The 19,281-nt window shown below is 35.7% G+C and overlaps 1 protein-coding gene across 1 annotated transcript; it reads left to right on the top strand.

Moving 5' to 3' along the window:
• Positions 1-14,179: 14,179 nt before the first annotated feature.
• On the top strand, positions 14,180-15,924 carry LOC146936386 (uncharacterized). Its single transcript, XM_085757694.1, has 2 exons — positions 14,180-14,910; positions 15,070-15,924. The coding sequence occupies exon 2, from the start codon at positions 15,274-15,276 to the stop codon at positions 15,808-15,810; it is 537 nt and encodes a 178-aa protein (XP_085613820.1). The 5' UTR covers positions 14,180-14,910; positions 15,070-15,273; the 3' UTR covers positions 15,811-15,924.
• The last annotated feature ends 3,357 nt before the right edge of the window (positions 15,925-19,281 follow it).

The raw sequence follows: 19,281 nt of genomic DNA, 5'->3' as shown, positions 1-19,281 counted from the left end.
TGAAAAACAACGCTTATCAGAAGCATTGAGTCAAATGAGTAGATATAGGATATCTCATAGTGGTAACGACGATGGAGAATGATATGATCATTCAACCTCAATGTTATAAGATGAATAATTTAAGCCTATCAAGTAGATGTACATGGATAAGAATAAAATTCAAATTCTGTTTTTCTACCTTTGAAAGGTTAAACACGGTTGCAAAAAGGGGAAGCAATTATTTCAAAAGTTGAAAAACAAAAATTGCTCGTAGTTTTGAAAGGGTCAAAATATAAGAAAGAAGTAAGACTTCTTATTTACCCATATAGTTATAGAAAGTTAAATTTCTACTTCTTCATCATAAGTATATGATACTTGATGATTAATCTCATATTTGTTGAAATATAGAGAGTTTTAAAGAAGCAGAACATTAACTATAAGTGAAGTTCACCTACGTCTGGAATGGAACAAATTGTTTCATTGACTATAATGGCTTATGCTTGGACTTAAACTTAACTTGATATGGAACCAAATAATTGCTATTAAATTCCATATAAAATAGAAACATTAAATCATAAATCTTGTATTGACAAGAGCAGGATTATGTAGTTGAATGATAGACAAATATTGTCCTATTGTCCTAATAATGTTTTCTATACAATGTGCTAATCAAGTAATGGATTTGAGTTCCATGATCTTGATAAGCTAGTCTATAACATATGAGAAAAGGATCAAATGAGATTTGAACCTTTTGTATATCATTGGCATCACTGTTTAGTACAAACAAGTGTGATTCACAATTCCAAAATCCATGGATATGGACTATTGGACTCATTTGGTTTTATATCATTTGAAGGATGTGAGTTCCACCTTTCAAAATAGATTAGTATACCTGTAAAGGTGAAAAGGACACATAATCTATTTGAGTTGATATACATATGAGATGTATATGAAGCACTAAACATATTTGCTGGATATTTTATTTCTCTTACTTCATCTAACATTACTAATTAATAGTATATGAGAAAAGTGTATTTGACACAATTCAAGAAATCTTTGAAATTGTTCAAAGAGTTTAACAATGAAGTAAAAGAAATAGGTTTGAAAAGTATAAAGACCATATGAGTAAGTTGAGATGGTAAATGCTTGATTAATGAGTATAATTATTATTTATATCGCTTCATGTTTGACATGAATCGATCTAAAATAGTTTGGTTATAACTCATTGACTCTTGATGTTAAATTAAATTACAGTTATTCTTCACCCACTACAAGTTCCAATAGAGTAATCATAAAGACACCATATTAGATATGGAGGTAAGAGTACCTAGTTTTTGACTTTATGATAATTTGAGGTTATATAGTTTATTAGATAAACTAAACTACAAATTAAATGAATGTACATTTGTGGAGGTACACTAAGGAAACTAAGGGATACTGATTATACATCACCTTTCATGACAATAGTTGTTTGTCTCTAGATCTGGAGTATTCCTATTAAAGGAGTATGTCTCTGCAGGAGCCAGTGGGACTGTTGTAGAACTTGAATTAAGTCAAGTACCACAAAATACATGTATCTTTAAGAATGGAACATGAACTAATTCAACAAAGGGTTGTTGTTAAATCACCAGTTCGAGTAGCACAAGATCTAGATGAGTTTGATGTGTCATATCACTACAATGAGTAACATGATTTTGTCATGGCTCAACAAGGTGTTATGATTTTCATGGTAGATAAGCCCCAAACTTACTAGAAGGTCATAAATGGCCTGAACTTTGAGAAATGGCTAAATGCCATGGGATCTTATAAAGAATCCATGTACACAAACCATATATGGATATTGGTTAAATCATCCAAATGAGTATGACTCATGAGATGAATGTGAGTTTTCTTGTAGAAAGCTGACATGGATGGTATTATGAATACATTTAAGATGTGATTGATTGTAGAAGGTTTCATGCAACTCGTGATGCAAATCATGACGAAACTATTACATCATCATAATGCTTAAATCTAACGATCCCACTTGTCATTATTGTATAATGCAAATTCTAGGAGATGGACAACGATGTTGCATTCTTTAATTAGAATGACCTTGTATATGTATTTGACAAATATGTAGGGTTTCGTTAATCCAAAGGATGCTAGAAAGGTATATATATTACAAAATTCATGTATGAATTGGAGCAAGCTTCTTGAAGTTGAATTATTTGTTTTATTAGTGAAGTTTTATGAAAAACTTTGATTAATAAAAATCTTGTGCACACAAGGAGAATAGTGGGAGCATTGATATTAGTTTGGTGGAGTATGTGGATGACATACTAGTCACCAAAACAATTTATCTACACATGTGAGACATGGTTAGAAAATTATTTTCAATATGTACCAAAATTGATTGTAGTGTTCGACACTAGAATACCTTCAAGAATATCCTTGGATATCTTAAAGGAATATGGATTGTTTCTTGAACATGGATGAAAGAAACATTGTAAATGAGTTACAATGATGTTGACTTTCATATAGGTGTACAGTATATCCAGATCGTAATTTGGAATAAATGTTATGCAAAGATATAACCTATGAAATTTGTAAAAGTACAAGCTTCAGATAGTTGTTGTTTCTATTACAGATGTCAAATATATATGATTTGGATTGTTTAGCTCATAATTGAGTGAAAAAAACATGTGTTTCTTGCGTTGTGGATTCCATTAATCTCGTCTGAGGTAAAATTGGTTTAAATCTTGCGAGCAATGAAAAACTTGATCTAACCAATGATCCAAATGTATACTTTGACACTTCGATTTCTTTTCAATAGAAGATCGAAAGTGGAAATTGAAAGAAGTATGACCTACCAACATAGGAAAGAGTTCCTTATCTGCTAGTAGAGTATCTTGCCCATAGTGTGCTTGATGCTAACACTTGACCAATAGATATTGAGTTAATATTTGATTGGCTTTTAGTGCTAGTGGGAGATTGTTGGAGTAAGCCCTAATAGCCAATCTATGTTGATTGGGTTTGGCTTTGTATCATGATATTGATATAAGTATATATTGTGAATATATAATAATAAGGCATTTCTTTATTGATTTTGTTTTGTTTCAAAATAATAAAGTCCCTAGAATAGTTAGTCCGTTTGATGGAACATTAAGTATAACTTAATTGTGAGACCCCGTTAAACATAAGGAAACTATTCTTAAAGTATCCGTAGTCGAACTTTATTGAGAAGTGGGATATCATTAAAGCATAGAGACTATTATGTGGGTAGACTGATGATCACATCTCACAGATCATGGATAAAAGAGTTATCAAGTCTTCACATAGATATAAATATTAGGAGTAATATTTATATTGGATTGACCCGCCGTGAGAATACTACATAGTAAGTTATGAAATTGTCATAAGATATTCTCACGATGATAATAATGTATATCGCTCTTAGACCTGAAACCACTATGATCCCTAGATGTGGACTCAAGTGCTTTGTTGCCATTCTAACGTTGTCTGTAAAAGGATAACCATAACGTTGGTTGATGGGTACTTGATGAATCATGTTGAGGGACATGAGTGTCCTAGATGGGATTTGTCCCTCCTCATAAACAGGAGATATATCTTTAGGCCTCTTGATGAAATATGACTGTAAAATTGCATGGCCATGCCGAACTAAGTCAATATAAGATATTGGACTTATTCGTTATTCAGTATATTTTGGAATCAAGGAATATAAACATTGATCTATACAAGGGTGACAATATCTATGCCTTGGGATCAATAAAGATATCGAGACAAAGGAGTAAGTGTACACATGAGTATTATCATGGAAAGGTTTCGTCAGATCACTTGACATTCTTGTCACTTGGGTAGCAATGATGTGTTGCTAGATACCGCTCATTGTTTATAATATTAAATATTAGATTTAATATTATTGCCAACGTGACTAGAACCTATAGGGTCACACACAAAGAACAGTCAAAAGAAAAATATATAAGTATGACTTATATAAGGGGTGCGTTTAGTAAATAACCCTAATTAGTTAGCAAAACTACTAAACTCGTTGTTGGGCTTACTGAAGCCCAATAGTGACTTATGACTTGCAGAGCACACTAGAAGTTCTATAAATAAAACTCTGGTGCTGAAGTTTTTGGACACACGTTTTGAAGCAACCCCTTTCTTCTCTGCACTTCCAATTCATTGGCTAGCACCGAGTTTTGGAGGAGCACTGTTCGTGTGGACTTGCTAGAGGCTTTACTGCTTGCTGCTTGCTTGGCTGTGACCGAGATTCCAGTTTCCAGTTCCAGCTTTCAGATTCCACAGTTCAAGGTAACAATCGAATCACTGATTCATGTTTGAATTTCGTAATGATCCAAGGAATGAAAATCGAAAATTTTCCGCTGCTTCTACTCCATTCTTCTATTCGATTTTCCTTCAGTTTTATCTTCAAGCTCTTTGTCATCAAATTTAACGTGCATAGATTCTTCAACACAAAGTGTTTCTGAATTATACACTCTGTATGCCTTTGACCTTTCAGAGTAAACTAAGAAGATTCCTCTTTGGGCCTTGGCATCAAATTTCTTTAGGTAGAGCTTGTTATTCAGAATGTAACATGTACATCTAAATTGATGAAAGTAAGAGATATTGGGTTTCCTTCCTTTAAAGAGTTCATATGCTGTTTTCTCCAAAATAGGTCTAATATAGATCCTGTTCTGGACATAACATGTTGTATTCACTGCTTCTGCCCAAAAATGTTTTGGTAAATTGTTTTCATGGATCATGGTTCTGGCCATTTCTTGTAAAGTTCTATTCTTTCTCTCTACAACCCCATTTTGTTGTGGAGTTCTAGGAGAAGAGAATTCATGGACAATTCCATGTTTTTCACAAAAAGCTTCAAATGACTCATTTTCAAATTCTCCACCATGATCACTTCTGACTTTCAAAATCTTTGATTCTTTTTCAGATTGAATTTGAGTGCAGAAACTACTGAAAACATCACAAGCAACATCTTTACTCTTTATGAATTTCACCCAAGTCCATCTGCTATAATCATAAACAATGACTAATCCATATCTACTTCCATATAAGGATGCAGTAGTAACTGGTCCAAATAGATCAATATGAAGTAGTTCCAAGGGTCTGGAGGTTGAAACAATGTCTTTGGTTTTAAAAGATGATTTCACAATTTTCCCTCTCTTACATGCACCACAGAGTGCATCTGAATGATAGTCAATGTCTGGTAGCCCTTTGACAAGTTGTAACTTACTAAGTTTAGAGATTAATCTCCAGTTAGCATGTCCCAACCTTCTGTGCCACATCCATTTCTAATCATTCACTGATAGAAGGCAAATCACCTTCTGATCAGCCAGTTCAGAAAAATTGATTTTGTAGACATTATCAACTCTCTTTCCCTTGAACACAATGGATTTGTCTTCCTTGTTGATTACATACAGTTGGTTTTTTCAAAAAGCACATCATAACCATTATCACAAAATTGACTAATGCTCAACAGGTTATGTTCAAGACCATCTACCAACCATACATTATTATTTGAGGTAGAGGAATTACCAATAGTTCCTGTACCTATGATCTTGCCAGTTTGGTTGCCTCCAAATTTCACACTTCCTCCTTCCTTCATTGTTAGGTTGAGGAAGCTGGACTTTTCTCCTGTCATGTGTCTTGAACAACCGCTGTCTAGGTACCATGATTTTTGCTTTGGTGCTGCTCTTAGACATACCTGCATCATTGACATTTCCAGATTTAGGTACCCATTGTCATATGGGTCCTGAAAGGTTAGTACTTGAGGTTTTACTCTTCACTTCCTGTACCTTGTGCTGTGAGTTGGATTGCTTCTGATTAACCATCACCTTAGGTTTTGGTAGTTCAGAAGCAGTAACTGCCTTCTTCTGAAACTTAGACTTCAGAACCTCAGATTTTCGCTTGACCAGACTCTGAGGAACAGGTTCTGATCTTTTCAAGATCTTGATCTTTGAAGTCTTGGATTCAGATTTGATCATAGCCTTTGGCTTAGAGTTCTTTGGCTTTGAAGTAATCTTAGCCTTAGAGCCAGAAGCTTCAGGTTCTGATTAAACAACAGTTTCCAACTCAGCACCCTCAGGTACAAAGAAGGTTTTCAGACCTTCCTTGATGCATTCACAACAAGATTTAAGATTGGTTTTCTCAAGTTTCACTTCTGGAAAACCAATTCCTCTGCCATTGTTCTTGTAAATGCTATAAATCATAGAAGTCACTCTGCTTCTGTCAATGCCAGATATGATAAAATCTTCAAGAGCAATTTCATGGTTGCTTAAAGGTCTTTCATTACACTTTTCTTGTAGCTTCTGACATAAGAACCTGAGCTGATCTTCATAAGTTTTACACATGAAGTCAAAGCCCCTAAGTCCTTGTTCAGAAGCTTTCAGATCCAATAGAGTTGATTTTTGTTGTTTTACCAAATCAACATATTTTTCTTTTAAATCCTTCAACTCATTGGTTCTTACTTCAAAATGTGTAAGAAGTTCTTTAAGTGACTCAACAAGTTCATCTCTGGGAATCTTAGAATATACCTCATTTTCATCTTTTGAATTTGATTCTGATCCAGCTTCTGAAGTTGCTATGGCAACTAACCCAACTGCTTCCTTTGCATCTTCATCAGCTTCCTCTTTATCAGATCCAGATTCACTTCCCAAATCATCCCAGGTTGTCATTAAACTCTGCTTGATCTGCTTCTTGAATTTGCTTGGTTTGAACGTTGACTTCTTTAACTTGTCCTTTGACTTCTCCTTCTGAAGATCAGGACATTCAGCAATAAAGTGTCCAGGCTTCTTATAGTTGAAGCATCCCTTCTGATCTTCTTTCCTTGAGCTTCTGGAGTTACTCCTCTTGGTTAGAAACTTTATGTTTTTGTTGGCCAGATATTGAAGTCTGTTTGAGAGCATGGCCATTTCAGCAGCATATGGTTCAGAATCTGAACTTGATTGTTCTTCCTCTTCAGATTCAACCACTTTGAGAGCTCTTGATGACTTGCCTTTGGATGGAAGAGCTATTGATTTACTCTTCTTAGTAGACTCATGTTCATTAAGACTTAACTCATGACCTTTGAGAGAATTAACAAGATCTTCGACACTTAAAGTGTTTAAATCTTTAGCTTCCTCAATGGCAGTCACCTTTGGTCTCCATCTTGCAGGCAAGCTTCTGAGTATCTTGCTCACATGGTCAGAAGCAACATAGCTCTTCTTTAGAATTTGTAGCCCAGAGACTAATGTTTGAAACCTTGAGTACATCTCCTCAATAGTTTCATCATCCTTCATCTTGAATAACTCGTACTGATGTACAAGCATGAGAGCTTTAGCTTCTTTGACCTTCTTGCTGCCTTCGTAGTTTGAACATAGAGAAACAAACATAGCTTTAGCAGTGGATTTGTCACTCACCTTCATGTACTCTGCTTTGGGTATGGCAGTGACAAGGGCTCCTCTGATAATATGATGCTTCTTGTAGAGTTTCTTCAGCTCAGGAGTATGTTTCTTTCTATCCACAGCAGCTCCTTCTTCATCAAGGACTAGGTCACCAACACCATCTTCTAGAATATCCCATAGTTCTTCATCTAAGCTCATGATATAACTATAGAAGTTGGTTTTCCACCAAGAAAATTCTTCAGCATCTCCATTGAATTTTGGAATCTTTCCAACACTGGATTTCTTACCATCACTATAATCATGTGAGACATTATTATAGCTAGTTCCATCAGGAGTAGGAGTTGGAATAGGACCAGACATGTTTTTCTCAGATCTTTGACTGTTACACGGTTAAGTGATACACAACAGACCAAGGCTCTAGATACCAATTGAAGGTGAGAAAAACACAAGAAGGGGGGTTGAATTGTGTTTTGGAAAATTGTTCGTTTCTCCTAAAAACTGAATACACTGGTCAGAAGCTAAGTGAGACAGCTTCTGAAGTGGTAATCAGAATCTAAATGCAGCTGAATAAAACAGAGAGAGAGAGAGAAGAAGAATGACACAAAGCAATTATACTGGTCCCTTCCACAATCCGGAAGTAGTCCAGTCCCCCTTGCACTTCCAAGGAGATTTCACTAAGAGTAATATCTGATTACAATTGCTCAAGCACACAAGCAAGAGACTTCCTTTGCTCAAGCACACAAGCAAGAGACTTCCTTTGCTCAAGAACACAATCAAGAGACTTCCCTGCTCAAGCACAACTGCAAGAGACTTCTAACTAAACAAAATTACACAGAAAATTGTTTAAGGTTGAACACTTGATATACAATCAGAGGTGCTCACAATACAAATCAGATACAGACTCAATGACTTAAGAATTTCTAAAATGAAACTTTGAGACACATAAATTCTAAGTGAATGCAGAACAATATCAGCAGAGGTTTGGCACTAGTAAAAATGTTGTGAGTCTTTCGTTCAACATTACCAAAACTCTAAGTCTTCACTCCTTTATATAGAGGTGTGAAAGAGACGTTGTGAAATTGCCAGCACATCAAAGAGTCGTTGTTGAAGCTTGATCTTTCACCAATGATCTTTTGCCTGATTTGGTTGTTGTCCTATGAAGAACCAATTTGAAATCCATTCCTTATCGAAAGGAACATCTATGCAGGCAAGCTGTTATTCTGGAGCTGTTTTCTTGTCTTGTAGCGTGGACACAAAACAGAGTAGTGAAGAAGGTGGTTGTACAGTTCGTACACAGTACAATGTCAACGCTTTCGTCCAAAATTGCTAGCACATGCCTTCAAACACCTTTGAAATGACCGTTGCAAAATTCCACTAATCTTTTGTTGTGTTTTCGAATCCAATATACAGCTTTTGCAGTGATGATTCTTCAATCCTTGAATCTTTTGCAAATCCAGTTGATCTTCAGCTTCTGGTGAAATGACTTCTGATGAGGCAGCTTCTGATGATACAGCTTCTGATAACGCAGCTTCTGATAACGCAGCTTCTGATAATGTGGCTTCTGGACCTCTTGTCTTCAGGAGCACTATTCTTCAGAAGCACTTTACTGACTTCAGCAGCGGCTTTACATCAGAAGCACTTTTTCTCTTCATAAGCGAGTTGCCTTCAGGAGCACTAAGCTTCAATTTTGTTGATTCCTTTTGCTCTTTATTTGCTCATTCAGAACCAATAAATGATGTAACTATTTAATTATGGTCCTGTACACTCAAACAAATATTAGCTAGTCCAATTTACAATTTTTAATACCTTGTTATCATCAAAACTCTTTAAGGTTCATTGTTAAACACATTTTGTTCCAACAATTTGTTCCGCTAAGAGGATTATAAAATTTTGAAAAACCTCTCTTAAATCCCTTAAGTGGTATCTTTTTTTTTTTTTTTTTTTGAAGAAAAATCCCTTCAGTGGTATCAGAGCCTGGTTTTGATTAAATCATTAAATTCGAATCTAGATTATGAAGTTTGAATATGATTCAAATTTCTTTTTGTTTTCTTTTTTTTTGGTTACAAAAAGTTTAGGTGGGTTCGGCTCCGGTAACCACCAGGGTCAGGGCAGGCCTCAGGGCTCAGAGGAATCTCTTCCCAAGAGCGCTTATAGAGGTACTTACAGATCACCCACCAATCCCATCCTCACATCGGCAGCGGGAGTCGAACACACAACCTTCTGCAAGGAAGTGGCCCGCTCCTTTTGCCAACTGAGCCAATGTGGATTGGCTTCTTTTTGTTTTCGATTTGGTATATACGATATACAAATCGTTAATAGTAATTTTTATATGAATTTGGCCGAAAGAAAACAATCATAATTGGATTCAGAATTACATATAAGAAGAAATAGTATACACATATGATGTGGTTATCCGTGCCAAATTTCAATTTGTGGATATATATGATTGAAATGTATGAAAGTTGCTTTTTTGACAAGGAATACTTCCAATTGACACATGGAAATGACATTAATACCCCTGGCGGTAGTTAACAACCGCTGTGTTCTGCGATTAAACAACACCAGAACCCTCATTTCTTCATTTTCCAGAAACACAAACACTATCAAACTCTCTTCCAAATTTCTCCAAACTTCAATTGCACGAATTTGAGCCCAATTTCTTCAATTAGATTACAAGTAAGTTCGCTTCTTCTTATTTACATGTAATGTAGTTTGTTTAGGGTGTTAGTTTTGATAATTTTGAGCAAAATGTTAGTTTTAGGTAGTTTTAGGTTAGGTTAGAAAATTGAAAATTATGCATGATTTAGACTGTTTGATGGATTGTTTATGTTGTAATTGTTGTTTAGAGACAACTAGACTATTCACCCGTGCTGCCGCACGGGTCATACAAATTGTAGATGTAGTATGCAATGATTTAGATAATTTGTTGCTTGATTAAACAAAATTTAGATTACACTGTCTTTACTCTTACAAAATACATCATATACTTTTATAATACTACAAATTACGGAAAACTTCCTTAAACACGACATTAGACGTAGTATCAATGCACATGTGGTCTTCATCTAGCAGCAAAATTTTCAGACCATCCCTTGAAGTTACACTAGATATTGCTACATATAGTTGACCGCTTAACAGTATAAATACGCCAGTTATGAAGCAAGTTGCCATCAGTAACCTAGACCTTAAAAAGCATTTGATTTCCGACAAAAATATCAAGATCAGCGGGATAGTCAGTAGAATTGTTTGGTTGCGATCAAAGGACAATGAATGAATAAATTAGGAATGGCTCGACAATAAGTAGATCTGCCTTAATTATAATTCAATTTTTATCATCAATGTTAAAGACTATCGTATAACTTGTGCATCAATTAGATCATGCACACTCCTACCAAGGAAATTGGATACATTGCGATCAAATTGAATGAAACTTGTAGAGCCAGTGGTATCCATGACTTGTACATGGAATTTGAACCTGATGACCAAGGACACCTTGCTGATTATTAAATTACATTTGGTTCAACATAGCCAACTGCAGTATCACTTTTAATTGCAAGTTTCATTGTTAAGCAACACCTTTTAATTAAAGCTTATATCCAACAATGAAGTTCAATGAACTATACAGTACACAATTATCTATATGCAGATATTTAACACTGATTTCAGAACTCAGAAACTACAATGTCATGCACATAAAAAGTCTCAACGATAACTACAATGTAAACAGCTCGAAACTTTTTTATCCAACACAGATGCAATGAGCATTTATCTCACAGCAACATGTGCATGCAGCTGTCTTAGCTTCCTGAGGCCTGTTGAATTTTGGTACAGTCGAGATATGGATCACACAAACGTGCAGCTTGATGTTAATCTTTCCCGCAAGAATGCGAACAACAGGTTATGATTGGTGCCGTGGTAAAGCGTAGGTGGTGTTGATCACTTGGAATTGTTTTGGAATAACTATAAGATAAGAGGATTGTAATGAGGAATTGGATAAGTCATGGTAAGAGGAATTTATAGGGGAATGATGTCTGTCACAAAGCCACCTACGCATTAATCATCTAAACAGCAAATGCATTGATACCACAATTGTAAACGTGATTAAAGAGGAGAACAGGCAGACAAAAATATTTATTCCAACTCCAATAATAAATACATACTCCCTCTGTTTCAAAATATAAGCAAAATTTACTTTTTAGGTTCATTCATTTAATGATGTATGTAGTCCATATTGTGAACCACATACATCATTAAATGAATGAACCTAAAAAGTAAATTTTGCTTATATTTTGAAACGGATGGAATAGTAATGACTTTGGTAACCGTTAGTTGATAATCATAATCAAGAGGAATGCTATAGCAACACTCTCTTTTAAGCACTCTCTCTAGCACTCACTCCTTTATTGGGTGAAATCAATGTATGTCCCACCACTTTATGTGGGTTCCATTTCCAAAGTGTAGGTCCTACATTAATTTCACCCAATAAAAAAGTGAGTGCTACAGAGAGTGTTCAAAAGAGAGTGTTGCTAGCACTCCTCTCATAATCAATGTTAATTGTCCCATGACCCTTATTTTTTCAATGTTGTATTAGTACGTAACTGAATGATCATATGCCCAATGCCCTGGTAAATGGTACTTAATATTATTACGTTTATACCAATCAGATCAACTATTAAACATGTTACTTAACTATTTCTCAGGTGAATGTATAAGGTTGGACAATTGGTTCGGAGATTATAAAGAAAAAAATTTAATTAATGTAATATACCATGATGGAAATGTAACCACTACCATTTTTATCCAAATTGGATTAATAATTTTTATCCAATGTTAATTCAAAGAAATGGATATATGCCTTCACGTTATCTTTGCATAAAAATATAGGACATCAAATTAATTTTTTAAAATATGATTATCCTTTAATATAGACACTCTTTCAATTCTTTTTGGACGTTACAAAACGTCTACAATATTATAACAAAAAAATATTCAACTCATGTCTTATATCATGATGGAAATGTACCCACTACCATATTTATCCAATCTTGCTACCATTTTTATCCAAACATAAATCAAAGAAATGGATATATGCATTCACGTTATTTTAGCAAAAACATATATGACATCAAATAAATTTCTTAAAATATGATTATCCTTTATTACTTGATCGATAATAACAAAAGGCAGAGCAAGCTGTAATGATGATTGCATTAGAGCACGCGTATATATAGCAGCATGGCACACATCAGCTGTTAAGTTTTCTTTTGCATAGGAAACAGAATAAAATTAAATGTCCTAGTAAGTTGGATTCAAAAAATTTCCAATGTGGAGCCAAAAGTGTAGAATTAGGGTTTTGCAATTAGGTTAGGATTGTTTGCTAGGATTAGATATAAAGGATGTAGGTACAATGTAGCCCTTTAGATGTTCAAGTAACACTACTTATGCTCATAATTTAGAATGCACATAAGGTGTTTGATAAAATGCATAAGTGAGGAAATCTTGCTTTTTTTGTGTAATTTTTTTTCAAATATGTTTAATTTTATAATGTATATATGTTGTAATTATTATAAGCTTGGATTTTGACATTTTTTGGCAAGTTTAAGTATGACATAATGTGGTATGTTATATAAAGTATGATGAATGTGTTATATTAAATTTTATGAATGCCTAAGTTTCATTTTTTATATGCTACATTATTCAATTTTTTTTTTGATATGTTACATGTTACTTGCTATGTTCAATGCCTTAAAAGTTTTAAATACATTGTATGAATGCCTATGTTCAATGCCTTAAGTAAATTCTTAGATACATTGTATTCTTAAATACATTGTGAACTTATTTATGTTTTTTAAAATTTGTTTTGTACAGATATGGCTAGTGCTCGGAGAGAAAGGAGGGCTGATGACCCGTATGTCCCTAAGCCTCAGAAGCGCAGGGGACCCGAGGATTCATGGAGAGGGCTCACAGTCACAGGCACATGTGGATGACTCCTCCCAGGTGGTTAATCCGACACCAGCGCATGATTATGTTGGGTATGCAGATGAGGGTTTTGCTGGATATGATCGGATGGAGGAGGAGAGAATGTTTTATCAGCCGCCGCCGGAGGCCGAGGCACAGGATGAGGAGATGGGAGATGATGAGGGGGTGCCAGAGGATGTTGTGGCAGATTATATGGAGGCACATAATGTTATTCCCGAGGGTGAGCCTGAGCGTCAGCCTCAGCCACAACGAGGTGGTCGTGTTCGGCGGATACCGCCCTATCCTGCTGGAGAGGCTCCCTTTCCTGCAGGACCTCAGACCTTGTCATTGTTGTCCGACTACTCGAGGCATGTGGCGAACCCTCTTTGGGTGAACCACAATAATGTAAGTGTTTAAATTGTTTAAAATTCTTTAAATGTATTAATTAATTATATTAGGTAGCGTAAATGATTTAATTAATTAATATAACGTAGCGTAAGTTGTTTAATTAATTAATATAATGTAGCGTAAGTTGTTTAATTAATTAATATAACGTAGCGTAAGTGATTTAATTAATTAAAATTAGGTAGCGTAAGTGATTTAATTAATTAATATAACGTAGCGTAAGTTGTTTAATTAATTAATATAACGTAGCGTAAGTGATTTAATTAATTAAAATTAGGTAGCGTAAGTTGTTTAATTAATTAATATAACGTAGCGTAAGTGATTTAATTAATTAATATAACGTAGTGTAAGTTGTTTAATTAATTAATATAATGCAGCGTAAGTTTTCGAATCATTTAAAATAGTGACAATGTCTTATTTATCTTGAATTTCAGATGTGGCATGATCAAGCGGGTTATAAGTGCGTAAACGCAGGGAAGAGGTTGAAGGAGCTTGATAAGCCGGAGGAGGCTTTGAGATGGTTTTGGGAGCTGTGGAGGGGTCTGGCCTCCTTGGTTTGATACACGTTGGGTATTCGACTGTGACCCATGCTATGATACGTGCTCTATGCGAGAGGTGGCACACGGAGACGAGTAGTTTTCATCTACCTGTGGGGGAGATGACAATCACTCTGGACGATGTGCATAATCTTCTGCACATTCCTATTTACGGCCGAATGTTGGAGCACGACGAGTCGATGGATCGGGACCGATCGATTGATATGATGACTAGGTTGCTGGGCATGTCAGATGCTGATGCCAGAGATCAGGTTAGGGATGAATCTCCTGGTCATATCAGTTATCCCGCACTGAAGCGGGTTTATGAGGAGCACCTGACTGAGGCTAGATGGCTTGAGCGTCCACAGTCGAGGGAGGAGATGCAGGAGAGAGCCAGGAGGAGGGCGTGTTGTGTGAGGAGTTTCCTTTTATATCTTGTCGGTTGTGCGCTGTTCACTAACAAAACGAACAGACACATCGACTAGATATATCTGGATTGCATGGCGGACTTGGGGGCGATTGGGAAGTGGTCGTGGGGAGGGATGACCTTAGCCTACCTCTATGATTATCTGGATGATTCTGTTATCTTGAATAACAGAACGATGGCTGGCTCTGCGACTCTTTTGATGGTAATATTTATCTTAATTTCTTTATGAATTTATTTTATAAATTTTATTATCATGTTAGAGTATTTTATAATGTTTTAGATTTATTGAATATTTAACTCGAATAATTTATTTTGTTAGACTATTATTTATTTTGTTAGACTATTATTTATTTTGTTGCAGGGATGAATTTTGGAGCATTTGCCAGGTCCTTACCCAAGGAGGCGTAACCTGGATTGGGACCCGCGGACACCATGTGTTGGGAGATGGCTCACTACCAAAGGCCATACGAGTGTGCACCATTACCGCTCACGCCTGGATCGCTTGGAGGTGGATGACGTCAGGTTTTCTACCTATGGTGATCGCAGAGACGTCCACCCATTTCAGATGTTGTGCACTTACTCTGGATGGCTCATGTACGGGAAGGAGAGGGTGTACCGTCATTTGCCTGAGCGGGTGAAGAGGCAGTTCTCCTTTGTCCAGGACGTTCCCAGACATCCTTCGGCTGTCCCTCAGGTGCCTACACAGATGCTGACTATTGTGTTGATGGACGCTGAGGCATGGTTAGTAGGTGGTTGGGTAGATGGGTGTCAGACACCATGGCATCATGTTCCTGGCTACATGGCTTGGTATGCCACAGTCTCTCACACTCGCATTCTCCCACCTGATGAGGGATCCCCTCCCAGGCTGGCGAACGTCGAGCAGCTGATTGAGGAGGAGTATGCCAGGGAGATGCCTGACACACTGACGATCGTCCGGGATGTGGCGCACATAGCCCGAGATATTGCGGCCAGGCATGGCGAGATGACCAAAGAGGAGGTTGTCCAGGAGGTCTTGCGGATAGTTAGTGCTATTGAGCCTGTCCTTACTTATCAGATTTCCAGGCGGCGCAGTGGGAAGCAAAGGCAGGCTAGGCAGGGCTGATTAGTATTAGGATTTACTTATGTATTTTTTGAGTATGATGATCATGATGTATTATTATGACATGTTCCGTACATTTTCCTATTTTTATGACATATACGTACGTTCGTTTTATATTATTTCTTGCGTTTTAATTTTACCATGTTCCTGTTAAATATTGGATGAATATGTTTAGGTATTATTAGATGAAAATTTTAGAAGAATTTTCAATTGGTTATTTGATAAAAATTTTAGATGAAAATGAAAGTTAAAATTGGTTAGGAAAGACACAAAATAAGGAAGATGGAAATGAGCTCCTGGAAAATGGGCAAGCACGTAGCGGCAGTTAACAACTGCTACATTCAGCTTCGGGGGTAGTTAACAACCGCTGGCACTCAACGGTAGTTAACTACCGGCGTGTTTTTCAGCGGCAGTTAACAACCGCTGGGGGCATTAAGGTCATTTCCATGTGCCAATTGGAAGTATTCTTTGTCAGAAAAGCAACTCTCGAAATGTATTTCGGTCAAAATACCGAAATCACAAAGCTCGAAGTATCTATACGTTTTGAATTTGTTCAAAATTTTGATTATTTGATATGTCATCATACAATTTGTGAGCACGTGATTTTCTTGTCTTGTTCACAAATTGAATATCTTAGAATAAACTAATTATATATAAGAAGTATAGTTGTTCCCAAATTGAATATCTTAGAATAAACTAATTTATTTTGAATGAATTAGCTTACTTCTATTATATGAAGTAACCAAAAAAATCTTCTATTATATGATAATCGAATGGCAAATTACTGCATTTCTTTTAAGGATCGTATAAACATGTTTAAATAATAATTAATTAAATTTGATATTATATTGTTAGCTTATATTTTTGAAGGCTATCATTAAATGCAGTCAAAGAAAGTTGACCTTATCATCAAAGAAATAAAGGTTGTTCTTAGGTCTTTTCGAAGTTGGACTTGCTGAGAACACATGTTTCAGTTCGACGGATAAAACCAATCGAGGGACAGTTATCACTTCGGATAAGGGCAAGCAGCAGACATTTCTAAAAGGCGTTCGAAATTCAAATTGAATGGATAAGACTCGTTAGTTTTCTGCAATTATAGATTTGAATTCGAATTTAGGTAGTTATTACTATTTGTATAAATAGTAGTTTTTCCCAAGGAAAAGTGGTCACAATTCAATCATACAAAACTTACAGTCAAATTATCCGTATGGAAGTGAGAAACGGGTCACAAGTTGCAATGTATCAATCTGTGTACCAATTTACATTCAATCAATGCAATTTAAGTTCTTTTTCTTAAATGTCTTTGCATTTTACTTGTTTCTTTGAGTAATTCATCTCGTTTTTACTTACTTAATCTCGATTGGATTCAACTAGTTTGAATTCGATTGTTGCTTTTATTTCTGATTGTTCAATCTTTTAAGAACATTACATTTTCTTAGAAATCACAAAGCACAAATATGCTCTTAAGATTTACTGGTTGATCTTGCAAGTAACTATTTTTAAACCAGCGATTGTTTACCAAAAATCAGTGTAAACAAATTGGCACGCCCCGTGGGACTTTTTTGTGCCTTTGTGTTACATTTCTCCGTGAAACTTGTTAGATAAACATAGTTGGTTTGTGTTGTGCATGCTCTTAAGGAGTAAAATGCCTCAACATAAGTATACCTCTAGGGCACATATAAGTGCAGTAGAGCATACAATTACGTTTCACCGGCTAAATGCGACGAAATCATGTAAATCGCGAAGTTCGTCTCCCTTTGTCATTTTTCAAGAAAATTTCCATTTTCAAAGCAAAACGTGTTCAAACTTAATGAAACCAATCACAACCATTTTTAAGAATCATATAAACATTATGCAACTTTAATCCCACTTCAATTTCCAGAGAAAAACGAGTTTCGGCAAAATCGACGTTTTGAACCATTTTTCAAAAGTTATGTTCAATCCACAAATTCAAGTTCAAATTGGTTCAAATGAAGTTCCAGTAGGATTAAGAGCATAAACAGAGGTAAAAAAAAGTTAAAAGAAACATTTTAGCAGTCTCGGATTGGTCCATAAGTGCACGAAACAAATATTCAAAAGTGGCTGTAAAAGACCCAGCATGCTTAAGCGTGCGCCGCACGCTTAAGCGACCAAAACGTCGAACCATTAGGAAGGCACGCTTCTGGTATGCTTGGAGCTCGCTGGTGTAGCTCTCTTAAGCGACCTGAGCACGCTTAAGCGTCCTACACCAGAATTTCCAGAATAGTTACGGGTTTCAAACCATTTTCACCCAAAACCCCCCAATTTGATTTTCTAAATGCCCAAACTTGTTCCAGAAGATGTTTATAGGTCATACATGTTTCAAAACACTTAATCATGCACAAGTTTTGGGATTAAAACATCAACATAACAAAATTCATCAAATTATCATCAATTTCTCAACTTTCAACAACAACACCAAATCTCTTCACCAATTCATGATACCCATTGCATCAATTCAACAACAACACGTTCCAAATCAATCACAACAACTAATGAACATAAATTCAAACACAATTCAACACCACAACTTCAATTCTCATCAAATTTGCTCAAGAACACAAAGTACCAACAACTATACATTTCAACATGTTAATTCACATACAATCATGCAGTTATCATATAAATCATGTTCTCAAACATAACAACATCATTCATGCACGAATTTACATCAATTAGGTTTAATTCATCAATTTCACAAAATGGGTAGAAAGCAAAAATTATGAGATTATGAGATTATGAGATTATGAGTGAAGCCTATCCCCCTTACCTCTAACACCAAGAATCTCTAACCAAGGCTTCAATTCAGCTCCTAGATGATGAATTCCCTCTTGCCTCTAACCCTTGTTCTTGTTCTTCTCTCTAGCCTCTATCTCTTCTCTTCTCAAATGAAATGAAAATGTTGGTAAACTCTATTCTCTCTACTAACAAGAGTTTATATATAGGTTCTATCATTTGGGCTCAACTCATAACATCTAAATGGGTCTAACCCATTTCTATTCTAACCAAAAAAAATGTTACTAACCACTTAACGGTAAAACATAACACTAACGGTCTCTTACCGGTAAATAAATAATTACTACACTATCTCTAGTAACTTAGTAAATCACCCACTCCAACTAAGCACTAAAAATAATCCTCATCAAAATTACAAAATTACCCTTACTTTCAAAATGACCAAAATACCCTCGAGTCCAAAATGACTAAAATACCCATTCTAACACCGAATTCTACGAAATCTCACCAAAATACACACAAAGGCAAATAATCACATAAAAGCATACATAACACACTTAATTAAATAATAAAATAAATCTAGCGAAAAATCGGGCTGTTACAGAATCCTATAACCGGTGTTGGTCGTGCTTTGAAATGTCGGAAGTTGACTCCTCGTTTTGTTGGACCATTTGAGATTGTTGAGAAGGTTGGGGTTGTAGCGTATCGGATTACGTTACC

Source organism: Medicago sativa, chromosome 3 (genome assembly GCF_051527215.1).
Source record: "Medicago sativa cultivar Bolivia chromosome 3, Bolivia_mono, whole genome shotgun sequence".
Lineage (NCBI taxonomy): Eukaryota > Viridiplantae > Streptophyta > Magnoliopsida > Fabales > Fabaceae > Medicago > Medicago sativa.
This window is presented reverse-complemented; position numbering and strand designations above follow the sequence as displayed.